This window comes from Solanum pennellii, chromosome 1, assembly GCF_001406875.1.
Source record: "Solanum pennellii chromosome 1, SPENNV200".
Taxonomy (NCBI): domain Eukaryota; kingdom Viridiplantae; phylum Streptophyta; class Magnoliopsida; order Solanales; family Solanaceae; genus Solanum; species Solanum pennellii.
Genome location: NC_028637.1, coordinates 101,343,425 through 101,361,464, shown reverse-complemented (window position 1 = coordinate 101,361,464; position 18,040 = coordinate 101,343,425). Strand labels below are relative to the sequence as shown.

Below are 18,040 nucleotides of genomic sequence, written 5' to 3'. Positions count from 1 at the left end.
AAAAAGCACTCGAGTAACAACATTGTTCTTATCTTGTCTACTTAAATGAAGTGGTAAGATATTGCAAAACATAGTACCCTGGTGGTAATTTGCGGAAGACTGTTCAATTTCTGGAAGACAAGAGTGAAACTTTTCGGCCACCTACATTCATCAACTGGTGCTAGTTTCAGATCATCTCCCAAAGCAGCGTCATTCTCACTTCAAGCAGCAGTTGCATAGTGCCCAGGTATTAATAATATCAGTATCCAAAATATTTACAAGCTGAGAGTATATGCAAATTTTCCTAGAAATGTAGCTGACAAGTAACTGAGTAAATTTTGAAAAACAAAAGTACAAGGTCAAAATTTAAACGGAACTTAAACCCAACTTAAGTTGCACAATCTGATTTTACACGAATTCACTACTTGGCAAACACAGAAAAAAGAGAAAAACTATTCTAAGATCCAAGTCTAAACTCCGTTGTCGAGTAAATACTTTACAGCTGCTTATAACTTATGTAGCATAAACTAATATCCTAGGACAGTTAAGCACGTGCTACTGCACTCTTTACCTAAACCTGGGTCTCTTGGAAATGTTGCTAGAGAGATTTCTTCTCTCTGGAGGACGACCTTTCCCAAAAGGCTTCATATTCCTCCTCTTCCTATCATTGTCACTGTCTGATTCAGCTCCTTTCTCTCTGTCGGCATTGCTTGCTTCTCTTTCCAGCTCTTCCCATGTTTTCCCTTCTTCTTCTGAATATTCCTCAGAGTCCTCCCCTTCATCATCATCTGACTCAACTAGTGATGCACTTTCATCATCTTCCTCGTCTGATGAGACGGGCTCTACATCTGAAGGTTCATATCCTTGATCAGACTCCTGTGAGTTCTCAGATTCCGAATCAGTACCTTCTAAATTCAAAAATTCCCATCCACCATTCTCTATGAACTCTTCCGGATCATCAGTAATTGTTTTCAGTATCTGACGCCAGTTCAGATTCAGCCTGCTCTCATAGTACTTAAGGTCAGTAGTATCGAGCCACTCCTTGATGCCATCAAGAGAAGTTGAAGGGATAGAATCAATTCGCATAACATCTCTTTTGAAGTCCTTGAATATAATTGTCATGTCAAAATTCTTCTGCCCGAGACCAACCCTCTCCAAGTTGACTATCTCAATCTCACAGAGAGTGATCACAACAAAAGGTGTCTCTACGAGCTCAACAAGGCAGCTAGATGTTGGGACTATAAAAGCTGTTGACTTGTGGGGTACCCCGTGGAATCCAAGTTCTCTCAACGGCTGATCAAACTCCAAATCAAGCCCTTTAAACTGAGGCTGGGTCCAGAGGTCATTTACCTTGTTCACAAATGTTTGAAATTCCATGTTAATCTTGTTTTTCCGATCCCTTTCACGCTGTTCCTCCTCAATCTCATCAGGATCATAAGCAGATCTTTTTCCACCCCCAATTGTCTGCACAACATCCATCACTTCAACATAGAACTGCACGTCCTTGGTTTTCTTGTTCCCCACCATTATGTGATTGTGCAGGTGAAAGTGGAGGACAGTAATCATCTCCTTTTCTGCTGGCTGGAAGAATGCGTGTTTGATGTTACCATACATAACGTCCACTCTCTCATCTGGCCTTGAAGTTCCATACCGGAATCCATTTGTGTGAGCCTCTAGAGTACCAGGAAGCTTTCTCCCGCGACCACCAAATACTGGACGAATCCACAGATCTGACAACTTGATTGGTTTAAATTTGGCTCCAGCAACTTGAAGTTTCTCCTGTGTTACTAAAGTTGCTCTCTCAGCTCTCTCTGATTCTCTAGAGACAACCTGCCTGCGGAGGGTTCTTATTTGTTGAACCACTTCAGTGATGTGCCTTGGGTCCTTGGAACGAAATGAAACTTCTTTAACATATATTGATCCCTGGAACTTTAGAGTATTTGTGTCATGAGGAGTGAATGGAGTGCCAGGAACATTGAACATTATTCGGATATAGCAGGTACGGTTAGTATCTTGTTGACTAGATACACTTTTCACGGTGGCAATATGGAATGGAATCATGGTACCATGAATAGGTAAAAGAATAGCCTCACTCCGCTGGTCAACCTGAATCATCAATTCTCTTGGAGGTGGCAGATCATTAATGTTCTTATATGCAAGCAAATCACCAGTGGCTTTCGCAGAACCACGGCTATCTGCACCCCCAGAACTTCCTCCTGTGAGCCTTCGTGCAGTTTCTTCGTTCTTTTGGCGGGCCAATTCTGCCTGGTGTTGCCGCCTTAGTTCCTCCCTTGATGTCTCGTGGTTAACTGATCTAAGCGTAGCCTTGGATGAGAGTCCATTGGCAGCAACAGGCTTAGCTTTGACCTTCGGCTGCTCCTCCTCTTCTTCTTCATCCTCGTTGAATGAGTAAGCCACATCTTTTACGGCTTTAGAACTCATAGAAGTCACCACTTCTGGAGCATTTTGACCAATAACAACTGTATCAGCAACCAAAACACAAATTTTTTCAGTTTTGGGGTTTTTAGACTCTGTTTGCAAATTCTGAAACCCAAGAGACACATTAAAAACCATGCCAGATTTCAGCATTCTATCATTCTTGCCGTTGAGGTTTAACCCTGATTCACGGAACTCAAGCCCAATTCCAGTTCCTGCAGATCTCGTCAAATTTGCAACCAATTCAGGTGCCTCCTTTTCAACCACATTGAGAGCTGCTTGGTAGACAGCTCCAGCCTTATTTCCTGGTTTCAGAGCTCCAATTGCAGCCTCATGAGCCTTCAAAAGGACTTCATACGCCTTGCTTTGCATTGGATTGGCATCAATTAGAAAGGTCCGAGCAACATTTGAGCAGTAACTATTATATCGAGAACCAATTGCACAGATAATCACACTTGTCGAATCATAGTAAAGATTCTGATCATTGCTTGATGCACTTGGTCTCAGATCAAACTCTCCTCCACTCTGAAAAATTGGAGGGTAACAGATGTCGACATTCTCTGCCTTTAACTTCACCTTAATCTTTGCAGGTTCCAGTATGACCTTTTCAGTATCATCCATTAGTGAAGAATGTGACACCTTCTTCTCCTCATCGATAACCCTTTCCAGCTTTGGGACTACAAAGTGCTTCATCACTGATGAAGTCAGATAGCCAGCTTTCTTCACATTCATAATTTCAGCGGTATCCTTGACAGCAAACAGGTCAGAGAATCCATTAGTTACATCACTGAGCTGAAATTGTGTATTCTTTAGCTTCTCAGTCCATGTCTCTAAAAGATTCCCTTCAGGAGCTTCTCTCGCGATGTGTCCAACAACGGGCACATTTGACTCTGACTGATCTTGTATTGCTCGAAAAATTGCATCCATTGCACCAGTCCCGTCATCTTTTTTAGACCTCACGTGCATTACAACATCCACTCCCACAACATCCTTGGAGGTTTTCTTGACAGCTTCAAGTAAGGAGGCCTTCTTCTGGCTACAGAGAAAATGGATCTGCTTCTTCATGAAAACCATGATAGTATCAGGAAATTCATACCCAACTAACCACATATTTAAAGCTGACGACTTCAGATACCGCAAATCCTCAGATGGAGGAGGAGTTCCTATGGCAAGAACTTCAGAAGCTCCCCAAAGTTCATCATTGTGTTCAGTCCAGTGGGAGTATAATGTTTTTAGTCTTTTACCGAAGTTCTCCAGATTGATGGCATAAGGATTGGCTGTTCCGGATGCTTTGTCATTAGAAACCTTGACATTACTATTCCGGGTATCAGCCATCGAGTAGGACGAATACAAGCCCTTAAACCCTCAATAATGTGCAGAGCCAAGCGCGATGATAACCTGTGAAAAAACAACAGGAAGTTATGATTTCCTTCCTCTCCTCCCACACAGCAAGTTTACCCAGCTAACTACCCAATTCCTACATAAATGGTATTCCACCAAAGAATGAGAAGAATTTAAAATAAACAATTGTAAAGGAAGTTAAAAAATTAGCAGATAATCTAGGCCAAAATACAAGAAGAAACTGAGGACAACCAGTTTATGGATTTACCGGCCAGGAAAGGGAAATCACTTGCTTCACATATGTCCTCTAATCAAATTAACAACTCAAACCAATATGTATTTGGGAAAGCAAGAAGGAAACTACTGCATTTGAAAATCCCGATTCCACCCAAAACTTTCTACCATTTTCTCAATCATAAAATAAAGAGTAGATCTCATCCTTCTCGTTCTTGTTTTCCTGGAGCTATGGTTCAATTCACACAGAAAAAGATATTCTGATATAGAAGTTGAGAAATGCCAATTTTACACCAACACCTGAAATAAGGCCTCACAATTAAGATCCAAAGAAAAAAAATAAACTTTTACAAAATTACACTAGAGTTCATTTTTCCCGCAAGCCAACACTTCCATTTTCACGGCTATGATTTCTTTCTACTCTAATACAAAATATAAACAAAACAATCTCCTAGTTGAAACCATTCAACTAACTAACACGAATCTCCAATTTCAACTTCCAAAAATTCCACAATAGCTGAAATTATTCATTACACCAAAAATCAACTCATAGACAGTAATCATCCGAATCTCAAGCTCAATGAGAAAAATGGAAAATTAGCACCAGAAATGCAGAAACTCACTTTGCAATTGACTCTGCTTTTCAGGAACAAACCGTTCTCCGATCCTCTAATATCCTGATCCTACAACAGCTCAAAATTTCAAAAACAAGAAAAAATTCTCCAAATTCTAAATAACAAAACGAAAAAATCAAGGACAATTACATTAAAAAACAAAACAATATGTGAACAAATATCTTACATGAACCGAGCTTTGTGATGGCCGATACAGATCTGATGCAATTACGATCTCTTATATTAAACAGGATCGACGAAGATGATCATTTTTATCAATGGAGGAATTTAAAGAAGAAGATATATGTCAGAGAGAGTGATTGAAGATGGGGCTTCAGGGTTCGTTGCGGTTATATACCCTGCATAATGACTTCGCTTATCCTTCGAGTTGGAAGATATTACGCCCAAGGATCCGTAATACACACACCTGTGTACATATCTCCAGTATAACTAAATAAAAAAATTTGATCCATATATTTATTTGTTTTTTTTTTTAAAAAAAAAGGAGTTTGGAGTATTGTTTATTTTTATTATATGGTTTCAATATTTTTCAAATAAACAGAGAAAAATTATTCAGCAGAACTTAATTCAGTGTTCGATTATTTCTGACTAGCAAGTCTATCATGTTGTTTTTCTTTCAAAGTTCATATTTGATTAGGGTTTTTTCAAAGTAATTTTTTTTATGCGTTTATATAATATACGTGAGAATTTCTTTTATTATGAAATAAATTAATTACCTTAAGTGAGTCAGTTGATATCTTTAAGTTCTAAACTTGTATTTTCTCACCTAAAAATTAAAATTAAAGAAGACTGTACGGTAGAATTGATAGTTCAACACTTATTGAAGAATTTAGAGTTTTTTTTTTTTTTTTGCATTGAAATTTGTTTCCCAGTTTTAAAAAGTATCTTGCAAAATATTGTGTGCTCCTCCTTATTGTCGCATTGTGATTAAATAATTAATCTCTGTTTAATTAAATACATATATCAGTAAGTCTCAATTGCGTTATTATAGTTATTACTATCTCTGTCCTTATTTAGTTGTCCATTTTAGAAGTGACACACATATTAAGACATTAATTATTATCATAAATTAGTTACAATTTTACCTTTGACTTAAAAAATTATGCAACTCCCTAAGTAATATAAATGTGTTTTCTGGGTCCAAAAAGCATGAATTACAGCTAAGTAGTAATATAAACTTTTTAGAATTAAATAAGGGCATTTTAGAAAAAAAATTATTGTTCTTTCTTGATTTATCAAAATAGACAAGTAAATAGGAACAGATATAAAAAGAAATATGGACAAATAAATAGAGAAAAGGAAGTACTATCTCATTTAAAAATATTTTTATTTGTCAAATAAATAAAATTTATAATTCTTTCATATGATATGGACATGTGAGTGTAATTTTTGCATAGTCATATATTTCAGATCCAAATATAAAAAAGGGACGTGTGGTTCCAACCTAGCGAATTGTTNTAAGTAATATAAATGTGTTTTCTGGGTCCAAAAAGCATGAATTACAACTTAGTAGTAATATAAACTTTTTAGAATTAAATAAGGGCATTTTAGAAAAAAAAATTATTGTTCTTTCTTGATTTATCAAAATAGACAAGTAAATAGGAACAGATATAAAAAGAAATATGGACAAATAAATAGAGGAAAGGAAGTACTATCTCATTTAAAAATATTTTTATTTGTCAAATAGATAAAATTTATAATTCTTTCATATGATATGGACATGTGAGTGTAATTTTTGGATAGTCATATATTTCAGATCCAAATATAAAAAAGGGACGTGTGGTTCCAACCTAGCGAATTGTTTTTTTTTTTTAATCAATGATCAATTGACATATACCTAATTTCTTTCCATATTTATGAGAAGAGGCACAGTGAAAATAATATATAGGTAATGATTTCAAATTTTTTACACGTATCACAAAATGTAACTTTATTAATATCTGATAAGAAATTAATAAGTAGATAAATGATTGTGATTAAAGAGCTACATGCAATACTTGACTCCAAAATTAGTCAAATCTTTAGTATTCAGTTGGCTTGTATCATGATTATTTGTTGCGTTTTTAGAAGATATCCTACAGATAATTAGCTCCCTTGAATGATTTGTTAGTTTTTATTTTTTAAAAAAAATTAAAATTAATCCTTTTCACTATTTGTATAGTTATAGAGATATATGTAAATCACTTTTATTACGAAAGTATATCATTTTTAAATGATAAAATTAAGGAATAAATAAAAAAAAATTCTCTAAAAAAATTGATGACATTGTTAGCCGTTAGGGGTGAAGAAATAATGTTAATGTTGAACTTATTGTGTATTAAAAAGTGTATTTACTAAAATATGAAAATTCATATTAGGAATCATTTGGAGTTTATTAGAAGAATTAATGAGTAGATTAATTTTGTGTACTATAATACTTAGTTTGGTATCCTCTGTATTAAAGAGTGCATTACAATACATGAAAATTTATGGTATTAGTAATGTCAGTAAATTTAATATTTCACAATTATTTGTCAGGTTAAGGTCATGCACTCTTCTCAAGAAAAAATTAATATAAAGTTTAATTTCACAAATATAATCCTATTATAGTAAGAATATTAAAAGTTTACTAACATTTTCAATTGAACAAAATGAAGTAATTATTAAAGGTAGAATTGAAAAAACAACAACTATTTTTTTATTATTTAAATTGACAATTAATTTTAAACATCTATTTTTAATATATCTGTCAAACATTTATGGACAAAAGGAATATGCATTAGCATAATTAACACCCAATTGTCCATCAAAATCTTTTTTACACCTCTTTCTCAGGTATCTTTATAAATAAATTATACAATATATGTTACTTTTAATCTATCAATCCAAATAATACAAAAAAAAATAATCTTTATATATAATAATTAATTAATACTAACATAACCAATACAATTGTTATTCGTATATTCCAGTTAATAATATTATTTTTATATATCCCGTGAAACGATCTCATCTTACCAGTATAGAGAAGTGCTCGAAAAAGTTAATAACATTATTAAAGTATGGACAAGTGCTCGAAAAAGTTCTAACCAATAATAATTAGTCCTTGTTGGTATAGTTAACGAAACTATTAAAGTATTATTTACAGGTGGTCGAAAAAGCTTGACCAATACCAATTAGTTCATGTTTTGATATAGAACCTCAAATATGATGGAGTAATTTTTTCCTTTGAAAAAAAGTGTAGAAATATTTTTATTTTGCTTTGTTCAAGTTGTGGAAAATAATTGGATAAATAAGAAAATAATACTTATTTGATGATGACAAACGTCAAGATTTTTTTTGTTAATTTAGTAAATATTTCATGTTAATTATTAAAATCACGAACAAAACTCTCGGGTTTACCCTTTTTTACTGTGGGTTATATGGGCTGACCCGTATTTGACCCGTTATCCAACCGTCTTCGTTTTTGGGAATTTTGTCAACACTACTACTATTAATAAGAGTTGCATTGCCATTTGCCGAACAATTCAAAGCCTACAGCCGCCATTTGTAGAGCTTACAGAGACCTGATTCCTTCGTTGTTCTTGGGGGCGCTGTAGAGAGATTCAATTAAGTTGATGATTTAGGGTGGAATTACCAGTACCTTTTTTCTTTCAAGGTACGAGAATCACTTGTAACTAATGATTGTTAACCTTAAAATCTTGATTGGTAAGAACCCTGTTCAAGTTTCTTTTCGCTGTTATTGAGAATCGTGATATAGAAGTTGGGTTGCGGAGTGTGAAGGCAATGGAACTTAACATAACTATATATGACGTTACTTTTTAGTATTAGGCAGTCATGCTGATTTCTGCACGTAACGTGTTTGATAATATGCCGCTTGCAGATTCTTGGTTCAGTCATTTGTTATTTGTTTTTGTGGAGATTCTTGGCTTTTCCCTTTATCATCACATTCTAAATTTTGTTGCAATGATAATGAACAAAGCAAACGTAAGTATTTCTCCTAGAAAAACTTAATATCAGCCCATGATTGATCGCCTTAAAATCTTGATTTAAAGGAATCCTATCCAATTTTCTTTTTTCCTTTCCTTTTCACTGTTACTTAGAATCTTGATAAAGAAGTAAGGTTTTTCCTTTCCTTTTCTCTGTTATTCAGATTCTTGATAAAAGAAGTAAGGTTTTTCTTTCCTTTTCAGTGTTATTAAGAATCTTGATAAAGAAGTAAGGTTTTTCTTTCCTTTTCACTGTTATTCAGAATCCTTGATAAGGAAGTTGGTTTTTCCTTTCCTTATCACTGTTATTCATAATCTTGATAAAGAAGTAAGGTTGTGGAGTAAAGGCAATGGAACTTCACATAACTATATATGGACTTAACTTTTTAGTATTATTAGGGAGTCATGCTGATTTCTGCAGGTAACATGCTTGATGATATGCCGCTTGCAAATTCTTGACTTAGTCATTTGTTTTTTTTTTTTTGTGGAAATCAGTGCCACTACGTCATTATTCTTAGTTTTTCCCTTTGTCATCACATTCTTGATTTTGTTGCAATGATAATGAACAAAGCAAACATAAGTGTTTTACTCCTAGCAGAACTTAACATCAACGAATGATTAAAGAAGAAGAAGGGTTGCGGAGTGAAGGCACTGGAACTTCACATAACTATACATGGACTTGACTTTTTAGTATTAGGTAGTCATGCACGTAACATGTTTGATAATATGCCGCTTGCAAATTCTTGGTTCATTCATTTGTTATTTATGTTTGTATTAATTGGTATTCCTATTTTGTGTACTCTTCACTTTTCCCTTTATATTCACATTCTTGATTTTGTTGCAATGATGATGAACAAACATAGGTGTTCTACTCCCAGCAAAACTTAATATCGACAAATGATTGATAGCCTTAAAATTTTGATTGAAAAGAACCCTGACCAAGTTTCCTTTTTCCTTTTCTTTTCGCTGTTATTCAGAACCTTGATAAAGACGTAGGGTTGCGGAGTGATCTAGCCTCCACTATAAACTCACATAGACAAAAAACCTTTCATGCTGCTTAGCGCGCCGCACACAAGCCAGAATAGATTGCAGGTCCAACCTCTTCATGTTCTAGTTTCATTGTCGTCACTTCTTGAATTGATTGGTTTAAATTGCTAATTACTTTTATGACCTGTCATTCCTTTTTTCCTTCTAGAGTTGGGGGTTTTAGTCAATGAAGTTGGTTTTTTCGTCCAATAATAGTATGGTGCAGTGACTTTTTAAACTTGAAATGGGTGATGATTGAATATAACTCAGCTTTATGGGTGGGGCTAAATATAATTTTAAAATATGATTATAAGGATATATTTGTTGAAAAAGCATAATGGAGAACAAAAGTAATTTATTATCGATATTAGAAGGACAAATAACCCTTTTTCTGATAGCTGATGAATTGGCCCTAAGGCTAGAGTGAGGTTTAAGTAATTTTATCAATCATTGTTAAGATGAATTTTCCTTTAGTCAACTCATTCTTCCCCTTCAATTGCACATGTGAAGTTCCACGATTAGGGCAATGGAACTTCACATAACTATATATGGACTATACTTTTTAGTATTAGGTAGTTATGCTGATGTCTGCAGGTAGCATGTTTGATCGTATGCCGCTTGGAATTGCTTGGTTCCGTGATTTGTTATTTGTGTTCGCATTAATTGGTACTCCCTGTTTGTGAAATATCAACCTTTACATCATTACACTTCATTCTCCCTTTACCATCACGTCTTGATTTTGTTGCGATGATCATGAACAGAGCAAACATAAGTGTTCTACTCCTAGCAAAACTTAATATCAAGAGACTTTGTGTAAGGCACTGTAATCGGGATGTGCTTGCATATAACATTCTTACTGGATCTGCCACATAAATTGGGACGAGGGAGTAACATTTATTGGTGTAAGATCTCATATGGTATATTAGATGTTCTTTTGTATGCTTATGATATCCATGGTGAATAACATGCAGAATGAGTGAGATTTATTTTTGATATCTAATATCCATCTCATATCATGTATTTTATTAACTTATTGTAATAACTTCTATTTGTCATCAGTACTTCGGACGAGTTCTCTAATGGCAAAAGGAGAAGCCGTCGCTGTTAAAGATGCTGTCCACAAATTACAACTCTGTCTTCTTGATGGCATCAAAGATGAAAGCCAACTCATTGCTGCTGGATCTCTGTTGTCTCGGAGTGATTATCAGGATGTAGTGACCGAACGATCAATTGCCAACATGTGTGGTTATCCTCTTTGCAGCAATTCTCTGCCTTCTGAAAGGTCTCGGAAAGGACATTACAGAATATCATTGAAGGAGCATAAAGTTTATGATCTTCATGAAACATACATGTACTGTTCAACAAATTGTGTAGTCAATAGCGGAGCATTTGCTGGTAGCTTGCAGGATGAGAGAAGCTCTACACTGAATCCAGCAAAGCTTAATCAAGTCCTGAATCTATTTAAGGGGTTGCATTTGCATTCTGCAGATAATGTGAAGGAAAATGGAGATCTAGGATCTTCTAAGTTGAAGATCCAGGAAAAAGTGGATTTAAAGGGTGGTGAAGTTTCATTAGAAGAGTGGATGGGTCCATCTAATGCAATTGAAGGCTATATTCCACAGAGAGATCGAAGTGTGAATCCAGCACTGTTGAAAAACATTAACAAAGGTACGAGGATTTCAATGATCTAAACAGGTATCTGTAGGGGAATGCTTTTCTAGCTTATGCTTGCTGGAGTCGCTTCATTTGAAACTTTAGAATATAGTGGACTTCTTATTCTAGCTAATCTAAATTTATGCACTTGTTGATAATGACAAATACTAGTAATTTTGCAGGATCCAAGAATAAGCATGCCAGACTCCAAGATGAGAAAAACATGATACTTAATGAGTTTGATTTTTCGAGCACTATAATAACTCAAGATGAGTATAGCGTTTCAAAGTTCCCAGCTCCTGTAAATGCTGACTCGAGTGTAAAGTTCAAAGAAACCCAAGCGAAGACGAGGTACAAAGTTAGGGATGATGATGTTTATATACTGGGGAAGCAAGTTGATGCCTTGCAGTTGCGTTCTGGAGAAGAAACAGAAAAATCGGATAAGAACACTAGATTTTTGAAGGTGGACAAATTTAATTCTGGAGAAGTGTCTTCTGGTCCTTCCCAACATGATGTCAAGAACAAAAGTGTCCTAATTATGTCTGATGACGGAAGGAAATATGCATCACATGGTGAACATGATAAGCTCAAATCTTCTTTAAAATCTTCAAATTCCAAGAAAATGTCTCGGTCAGTTACTTGGGCTGATGAAAGTATCGATGGTGGCATTGGCAAGAAAACAGAGAGCTCATCCAAAATATCAGAATATGAGAGTCAAGATTATGGGGGATCAGCCTCTACTGATATGGAAGAGAATGATGATTCATATCGGTTTGAATCTGCAGAAGCCTGTGCAGCAGCACTAAGCCAAGCAGCAGAGGCTGTTGCCTCAGGTTCTGATGTTCCTGATGCTGGTATGACATTTTCATTGATCCTCCTTATTAGGAGATTTGTAAGTCATACTCTCTTTGCATCTAATTGCTTTTGAGTTGTGTTGCATGTGATATTTAGTGTCCAAAGCCGGGATTGTAATATTGCCACCTTCACAAGAAGTGGATGAAGCAATACTTCAGGAGACTGATGAGATGCTTGATTTAGAAACAGCTCCTTTAAAATGGCCAAGAAAACCAGGGATGCCAAATTATGATGTCTTTGAATCAGAGGACTCTTGGTATGATAGTCCACCTGAGGGGTTCAATATGACTGTAAGTTGTTCCTCAAACCTTTTACACTCTTGGAACTTGCTACCCCACTGATTAATATTCTTGTTCTCTCTTCATATCCCCCCACCCCCACCCCCACCCACCCATCCTCTTTTCCTTTCTTAACCTTTTTTTTTGGTGTGTGTGTGATTTTCTTCAGCTGTCACCTTTCGCAACAATGTTTAATTCCCTCTTCACATGGATATCATCATCGTCCTTGGCATTTATATATGGGCATGATGAAAGCAATAACGAGGAGTATTTGTCTATCAACGGAAGAGAATATCCTCGCAAAATTGTGTTATCTGATGGCCGGTCAACTGAGATCAAGCAGACTCTAGCTGGCTGTCTTGCTCGAGCATTGCCGGGATTGGTTGCTGACCTTAGGCTGCCAGTACCGATATCAACTTTAGAGCAAGGAATGGTATGATTACATTTTAAGATATTACCTTCCCCTTCCCAAAGCTTTTTTAGCATAACAGTGGAAGTTGTCAAGTCAATGACTTCTGCATGCTGTCAGGAGACATTAAGTGGTTGCCTTTTTTTTGTGCAGCTAGGAATCAATTTTAATTTCTTTTGTTTTGATTTTGTATTTGGAAGCAATTTTAGTCTCATGGTTTTGTTTTGGTTTAGGATTTCATTTCCCAGTAGGAGATAACTTTAAATATGCTATTAAATGTTGCCAGTACTGTGCATTGCATGAAGTTGCAGAATACAAGAGGCTTGTAAAGGATTGTCTAAACTACCCGAAAGTCCAAATTTAGGGTTCTCTCTTTTCACTCAGCCTCAAACAATCGACATTTTGTGATGGGGGTTGGGGAGGAAATCAATACAAGTACATCACCTATAATTTTGATGGAATGATTCTGCCAAGTGTTGTGTAGTTGGCTGGGGGAGGTGATGGGATGACATTTTGTTTTCTATGACTCTTGAAGTTGCTCACGGTTTTCTACCATATGTCAATTTCATTGTTTTTACTTAATTCTTAAGTTAAGAGAAGAAATAAATTTGTGTGATATATTATCCTCATTGGCTCCATTATACTTTTAAGTGAGCTTTGTGTGCATTTCCAAAATCTAGAGGAGGTTCTTTGATGTGCTTAGAACCATCCACTGAGACTTTTCCATGGGTGTGTTGGCTTGTGATGGTGTAGTTAGGTAGACGAGGGTGTTTTTGGTTTAAGGATATCATTGCATGTCATGACTAATCAGTAATCATCATCTGTGAGGATGACTCTTCTTTGTTTGACATGTGCAGGTTCTCCTCTTAAATACAATGTCTTTTGTGGATCCACTCCCTGCATTCCGAATGAAGCAATGGCAACTTATTGTACTTCTGTTTCTTGATGCTCTTTCTGTATGTAGGATACCCACACTGACTCCATATATGACGGGGCGAAGGACTTCGTTTCCAAAGGTAGAATATTGGGATCATAAACTTCTATGTTCTCATGCAATTTTCTTTCCTCTATCTCACTCTTTAACATTTGTTCTCAGGAATCCCTTCCATCCCCTCCCCAGGTCTAGTTAGTCCTTTTAAATCTTCACTAGATTTGCCACCTTCCAGAATTATATTGGACATAAATGCCTATATTTTGATGGCAGCATTTTTCACTATCTCGAGCTTGAATATTTGGTAAATGCAATTTATTAGGGCACTAGACCTTTATATGTGATAGACATTACTTTTTCAGTTCTTGCTTCATGTTACTTAGAAAGGATCAACTGTTTTTTAGATGTTGACTATATTGCTTCCAAAGAAAAGAATTGAAACATGTTCCTTAGAGTGTGATTGCGGCCTAACTGTTCTTTGGAGTTCTTATTGTCCCATCTTCTGGAAAACTACAGTTCCAAAACATATTCCAATCATTTCCCCTGTTGCTTCTTCTGGGATGCGATCATCTTTGTTTTTAAGCCTCGGGGCTCTGGTCTAGTGATAAGAGTACAACGCGAGATGTGTGAGTTTCAACCTTGTAGTTTGATATTTAAGTGGAGAAGATTAGATGGGTGGGCTCAGTTTCCGCCAAGTTTCAGACCATGTGCTGTTGAACTTATTTTGATGAAGTCCTCTTTTTTTGATAAATTGTTTTTTCCTTGTTTTACTTATTACTCTCAAGTTTGCTAGGCAACAGGGAGACTCACCTTGACCACCTTCTTTCTTGTTCTTTGGTATGCAATTTACTCCTCCTCTTAAATGAAACCATTATGGGAGATGGGATGTACTATTGAAATTCCAAGAAGATGCAGGAGATTTGATGCAAAAATGTAGAGCTTGGGTTGGATGAACTTCTAAATTCCATTACATGTGTTTATAGTCAAATATAACCGATTACTTATACTGGAAGAAAATGAAATGGTTATGTATTTTTAGTGGAAGGCATATAATAACAGCAGTTTCAAAATGGCCACCTGTAGGTAGGGAAAAGAAGAGCTAATTACATGGTACACATGCTGTTTTGTACCCTCCTGCTTGCCAGAAAACATTACCAAGACTACTGTGACGTCCCGCCACATTTCCAGCCATGTTGCAGCATACGAAGGGGCAGGCGGCCCTTGAGCCTTGGAGAGGCTTGTGCAAGACTCTAGAAGCCTTCTAGAATCTTGGGGCAGACTAGAGAATTCTAGGAGCCTTTTGGAAGAATTAGAGACATATTCTAGGAATGTAGAACATGTATTGAGTGCATGTACTTAGGGACTTGTATAGCAGCATTTATTTACTCTTAGGCTTAGGAGTAGTATAAATAGGAGGGTCATTGTATTTGTAAATGCATCCATCAATTGACTAATAAAATACAAGTCCTCTCTTCCAGAATTCTGCCTGTGTCTTTCTTCTAATTCTCTTAGCGTTCCGAGTAGTAAAAGGCTTACTTGCGTTTACGAGATCGTGAAAGAATCGTGAGTAAACCGTCAAGTGCCGCACGGAGTCTTGTCAGAATCTGTAGGTCCGTGACACTACGCTAACAACAGTATAGCTGGCAAAAAGAAGTGTATTCCTTCCTTCGGGTAGTGAACTAAGTTGTTTGATGAGTCTGCATTGAAGTTGTATTGTTGTCAACGGTAAAATAGAAAGTCTGTGAAGTTGTCTTGTGGCTGGCTTTTACTGAGAAGTTGAGTGTGTTATAGTTGTTCTAGCTTAGCTGTTCTTGTTCATCAAGCTGAAAACTGACAGATTATTAGGGAGGTGCGGTAATAACCTCCAATGTTCTGCTTATAGTTGAACTTGGTTTTGTGGAATTTTCATGAGGTATATGGCAGCTCCTGAGGCTCGGTTGAATGCTATAAGCTTAACGAGCAAGCTGTCCAATTTTTTTAACTCCACTTGAATATCACTTTACCAACCTTTCACAGATTTGCTAACAAGCATGCATGCAGTACTAGTAATTATATGTGAGCTAACATAGTTCGAAATGTTTTTGTTGAAAATCAAGAGAACCTGATTTCATTTGCTACCCTTCCACAGATTAACTAGTATGCAGGATAATAGTTATACTCGAGCATACATGGTTGACAAATGTCTTTATGTGAAAATCGAGTGAATTAACAGTATTATGTGTCTAGATTTGTTGAAGTAAAGTAAGAGAAGATTAGTGAATATTTCAAAATATTCCCTTTGATACTGCAGGATATATTTTTCTATAGTAGTGGATGGAGTGTTTGCCTACGTTGTTAAGATAGAAGATATGACTATTTATCATATCGGGACGTAACCTAAAATTCATCTATAGTGGGGTTTTTCTATTACATTAATGCACTAACGTATCTTCTTTCTATTTTTCCCTAGTTTTCCTGCATAAGACATTAATAGTTTTTTGACTCAAAGAAGCCAGGTGGACTGAGATCTCCTTTTGTTGACTTTGGCTAAACAGGTGCTTGATGGTGCTCAGATAAGCGCAGCGGAATATGAGATCATGAAAGATCTGATCATTCCACTAGGTCGAGTGCCTCAGTTCTCAATGCAAAGTGGAGGCTAGTTTGACATGAAATAGCTGTTGTGGACCCTCTCCTATAAACCTTCGTGGTAGAAAGAGGTTGTGAAAATAGACTTGAAAGTGTGCACATACCGCAAAATTATATATGTTTGTTGCAACTTCTCTTCATATCTGCTTATGTTATAGAATATGCTATGTTGTCAAGACACTGATGATTGATGATAAGTGAAAAGTGTAAAGTAAGTATTTACTCCATTTCCCTCTGGCTTTTTAAAAAAAATTATGACAGCTATCGTTTATGTGGAGTAAATTAGTTCTTTTTAACCATGGCAGTTTACTTTTTAACTTGTGATTTGTAGTATTCTATGAAGTCTTTATATGCACAAGATTTATTACTCTAAATTAAGAAATTGATGTCTGAATTTGTATTGGAAAATTCTAAATGCTTAAGTAGTCATCATAGAACTAGGTCATTGGTTTAGGATATAGAATGACAACTCTTATAGTACTCATCTAAGGTGATTGATTTTCTTTCTAAACCTTCCATAAGAGTCGAGTGAGACTGATATTTTTCCGTTTGATGTCTATAAGGGTACAATTATAAACTTGGAATCTCTTTCCATTGATGCCTAAGTTGATTTGATCTGCGTTTAAGTTAATCTAACATACATTCTGAATCCTTTAAATAAGCACAATGTTAGGAAGGAGAGAGTGAAAGTAAAGGGAAAGGTTTTACTGATAGGAGATATAGGATTTGTTCGGTATGAAGGAAAGTAAGTCTGTTCACCTCAATTTGTGCCCTGTTCGAGTCTATCTTGTGTTCGCAGATAAGCAAAAAATATATATGGGAGGAGGTGTGGGAGTGAAGATGAGGTGTGTTGGAACTTGTTCTTCTTATGCTTATATTCTTTAATTTTTACAAAAAAAAAAAAGAAATTTAACTTTTTTTCAAAATATGTGATCAATTGATGAATATACATAAATTGGGGGAAAATGTTTTCCCTGCATATCGAACACATTTTAATTAACAAAAATATTTGTTTGCAGTTGTTCNAGGAAATTTAACATTCTTTTTTTTTCCAAAATATGTGATCAATTGATGAATATACATAAATTGGGTGAAAATGTTTTCCCTGCATATCGAACACATTTTAATTAACAAAAATATTTGTTTGCAGTTGTTCACTTTAGAGTTTGACAGTATTTTCAATCAAATAGATTGTAAGCTTAATTATAATTTATAAGATATCTAATCATCTTATATCATGAACTAAAGTAGGCTGAATTGGTTAATGGCATGACAAAGTGGACCAGTTGACATATCTATTATTGTCGATTCATTATAATAATATACAGATTTTGACTGTGTAATCATTTCTTGAACGTGGATAATTCAGACAAGACAGCTAAGCACTGTTTTGATTAGAATATAAATATACATATAGTATATAGTATATTAATATTCATGAAATTATTTAGACAAGTGCTGTTTTTAATACATGGAGATTGGAGAACAATTTGTTACTTACTATTCTTAAGTCCACATATGATACATCTGTCACATTCTTACTGTCTCTGTGAATAATCATAAATCGACCCTTTATCATTATTCACTAGTCAGTCAAGTACTTATTTACTCTTTTTATTGTAATTTGATTTAGTGCGGAATTTAAAGAATACAAAAGGGTTTTGCAAAGT

The 18,040-nt window shown here is 35.4% G+C and overlaps 2 protein-coding genes across 9 annotated transcripts; one reads left to right on the top strand and one right to left on the bottom strand.

Annotated features, from left to right (window-relative positions):
• Positions 1 to 315: 315 nt before the first annotated feature.
• Positions 316 to 5,007, bottom strand: LOC107004067 (FACT complex subunit SPT16-like). 5 transcript variants are annotated; one of them, XM_015202296.2, is made up of 4 exons: positions 4,792 to 5,007; positions 4,614 to 4,673; positions 4,025 to 4,290; positions 316 to 3,813 (listed from the first exon to the last, which is right to left on the bottom strand). In XM_015202296.2, exon 4 carries the CDS (start codon positions 3,748 to 3,750, stop codon positions 547 to 549), a length of 3,204 nt encoding a protein of 1,067 aa, XP_015057782.1. In that variant the 5' UTR covers positions 3,751 to 3,813; positions 4,025 to 4,290; positions 4,614 to 4,673; positions 4,792 to 5,007; the 3' UTR covers positions 316 to 546. The 5 variants fall into 5 exon arrangements, with proteins under 5 accessions (XP_015057782.1, XP_015057799.1, XP_027773483.1 ...); XM_015202313.2 differs by having other exon boundaries at positions 4,614 to 4,667; XM_027917682.1 differs by lacking the exon at positions 4,025 to 4,290 and having other exon boundaries at positions 316 to 3,892.
• A 3,101-nt stretch (positions 5,008 to 8,108) lies between these two features.
• Positions 8,109 to 16,666, top strand: LOC107008569 (putative RNA polymerase II subunit B1 CTD phosphatase RPAP2 homolog). 4 transcript variants are annotated; one of them, XM_027917670.1, is made up of 8 exons: positions 8,109 to 8,262; positions 9,571 to 9,685; positions 10,679 to 11,287; positions 11,455 to 12,126; positions 12,224 to 12,417; positions 12,575 to 12,838; positions 13,672 to 13,830; positions 14,829 to 15,225. In XM_027917670.1, the coding sequence occupies exons 3-8, from the start codon at positions 10,699 to 10,701 to the stop codon at positions 14,997 to 14,999; spliced, it is 2,049 nt and encodes a 682-aa protein (XP_027773471.1). In that variant the 5' UTR covers positions 8,109 to 8,262; positions 9,571 to 9,685; positions 10,679 to 10,698; the 3' UTR covers positions 15,000 to 15,225. The 4 variants fall into 4 exon arrangements, with proteins under 4 accessions (XP_027773471.1, XP_015063149.1, XP_027773470.1 ...); XM_027917671.1 differs by lacking the exon at positions 9,571 to 9,685 and adding an exon at positions 9,192 to 9,290 and having other exon boundaries at positions 8,121 to 8,262; XM_015207663.2 differs by lacking the exons at positions 9,571 to 9,685; positions 14,829 to 15,225 and adding an exon at positions 16,280 to 16,666 and having other exon boundaries at positions 8,111 to 8,262.
• Positions 16,667 to 18,040: the final 1,374 nt, after the last annotated feature.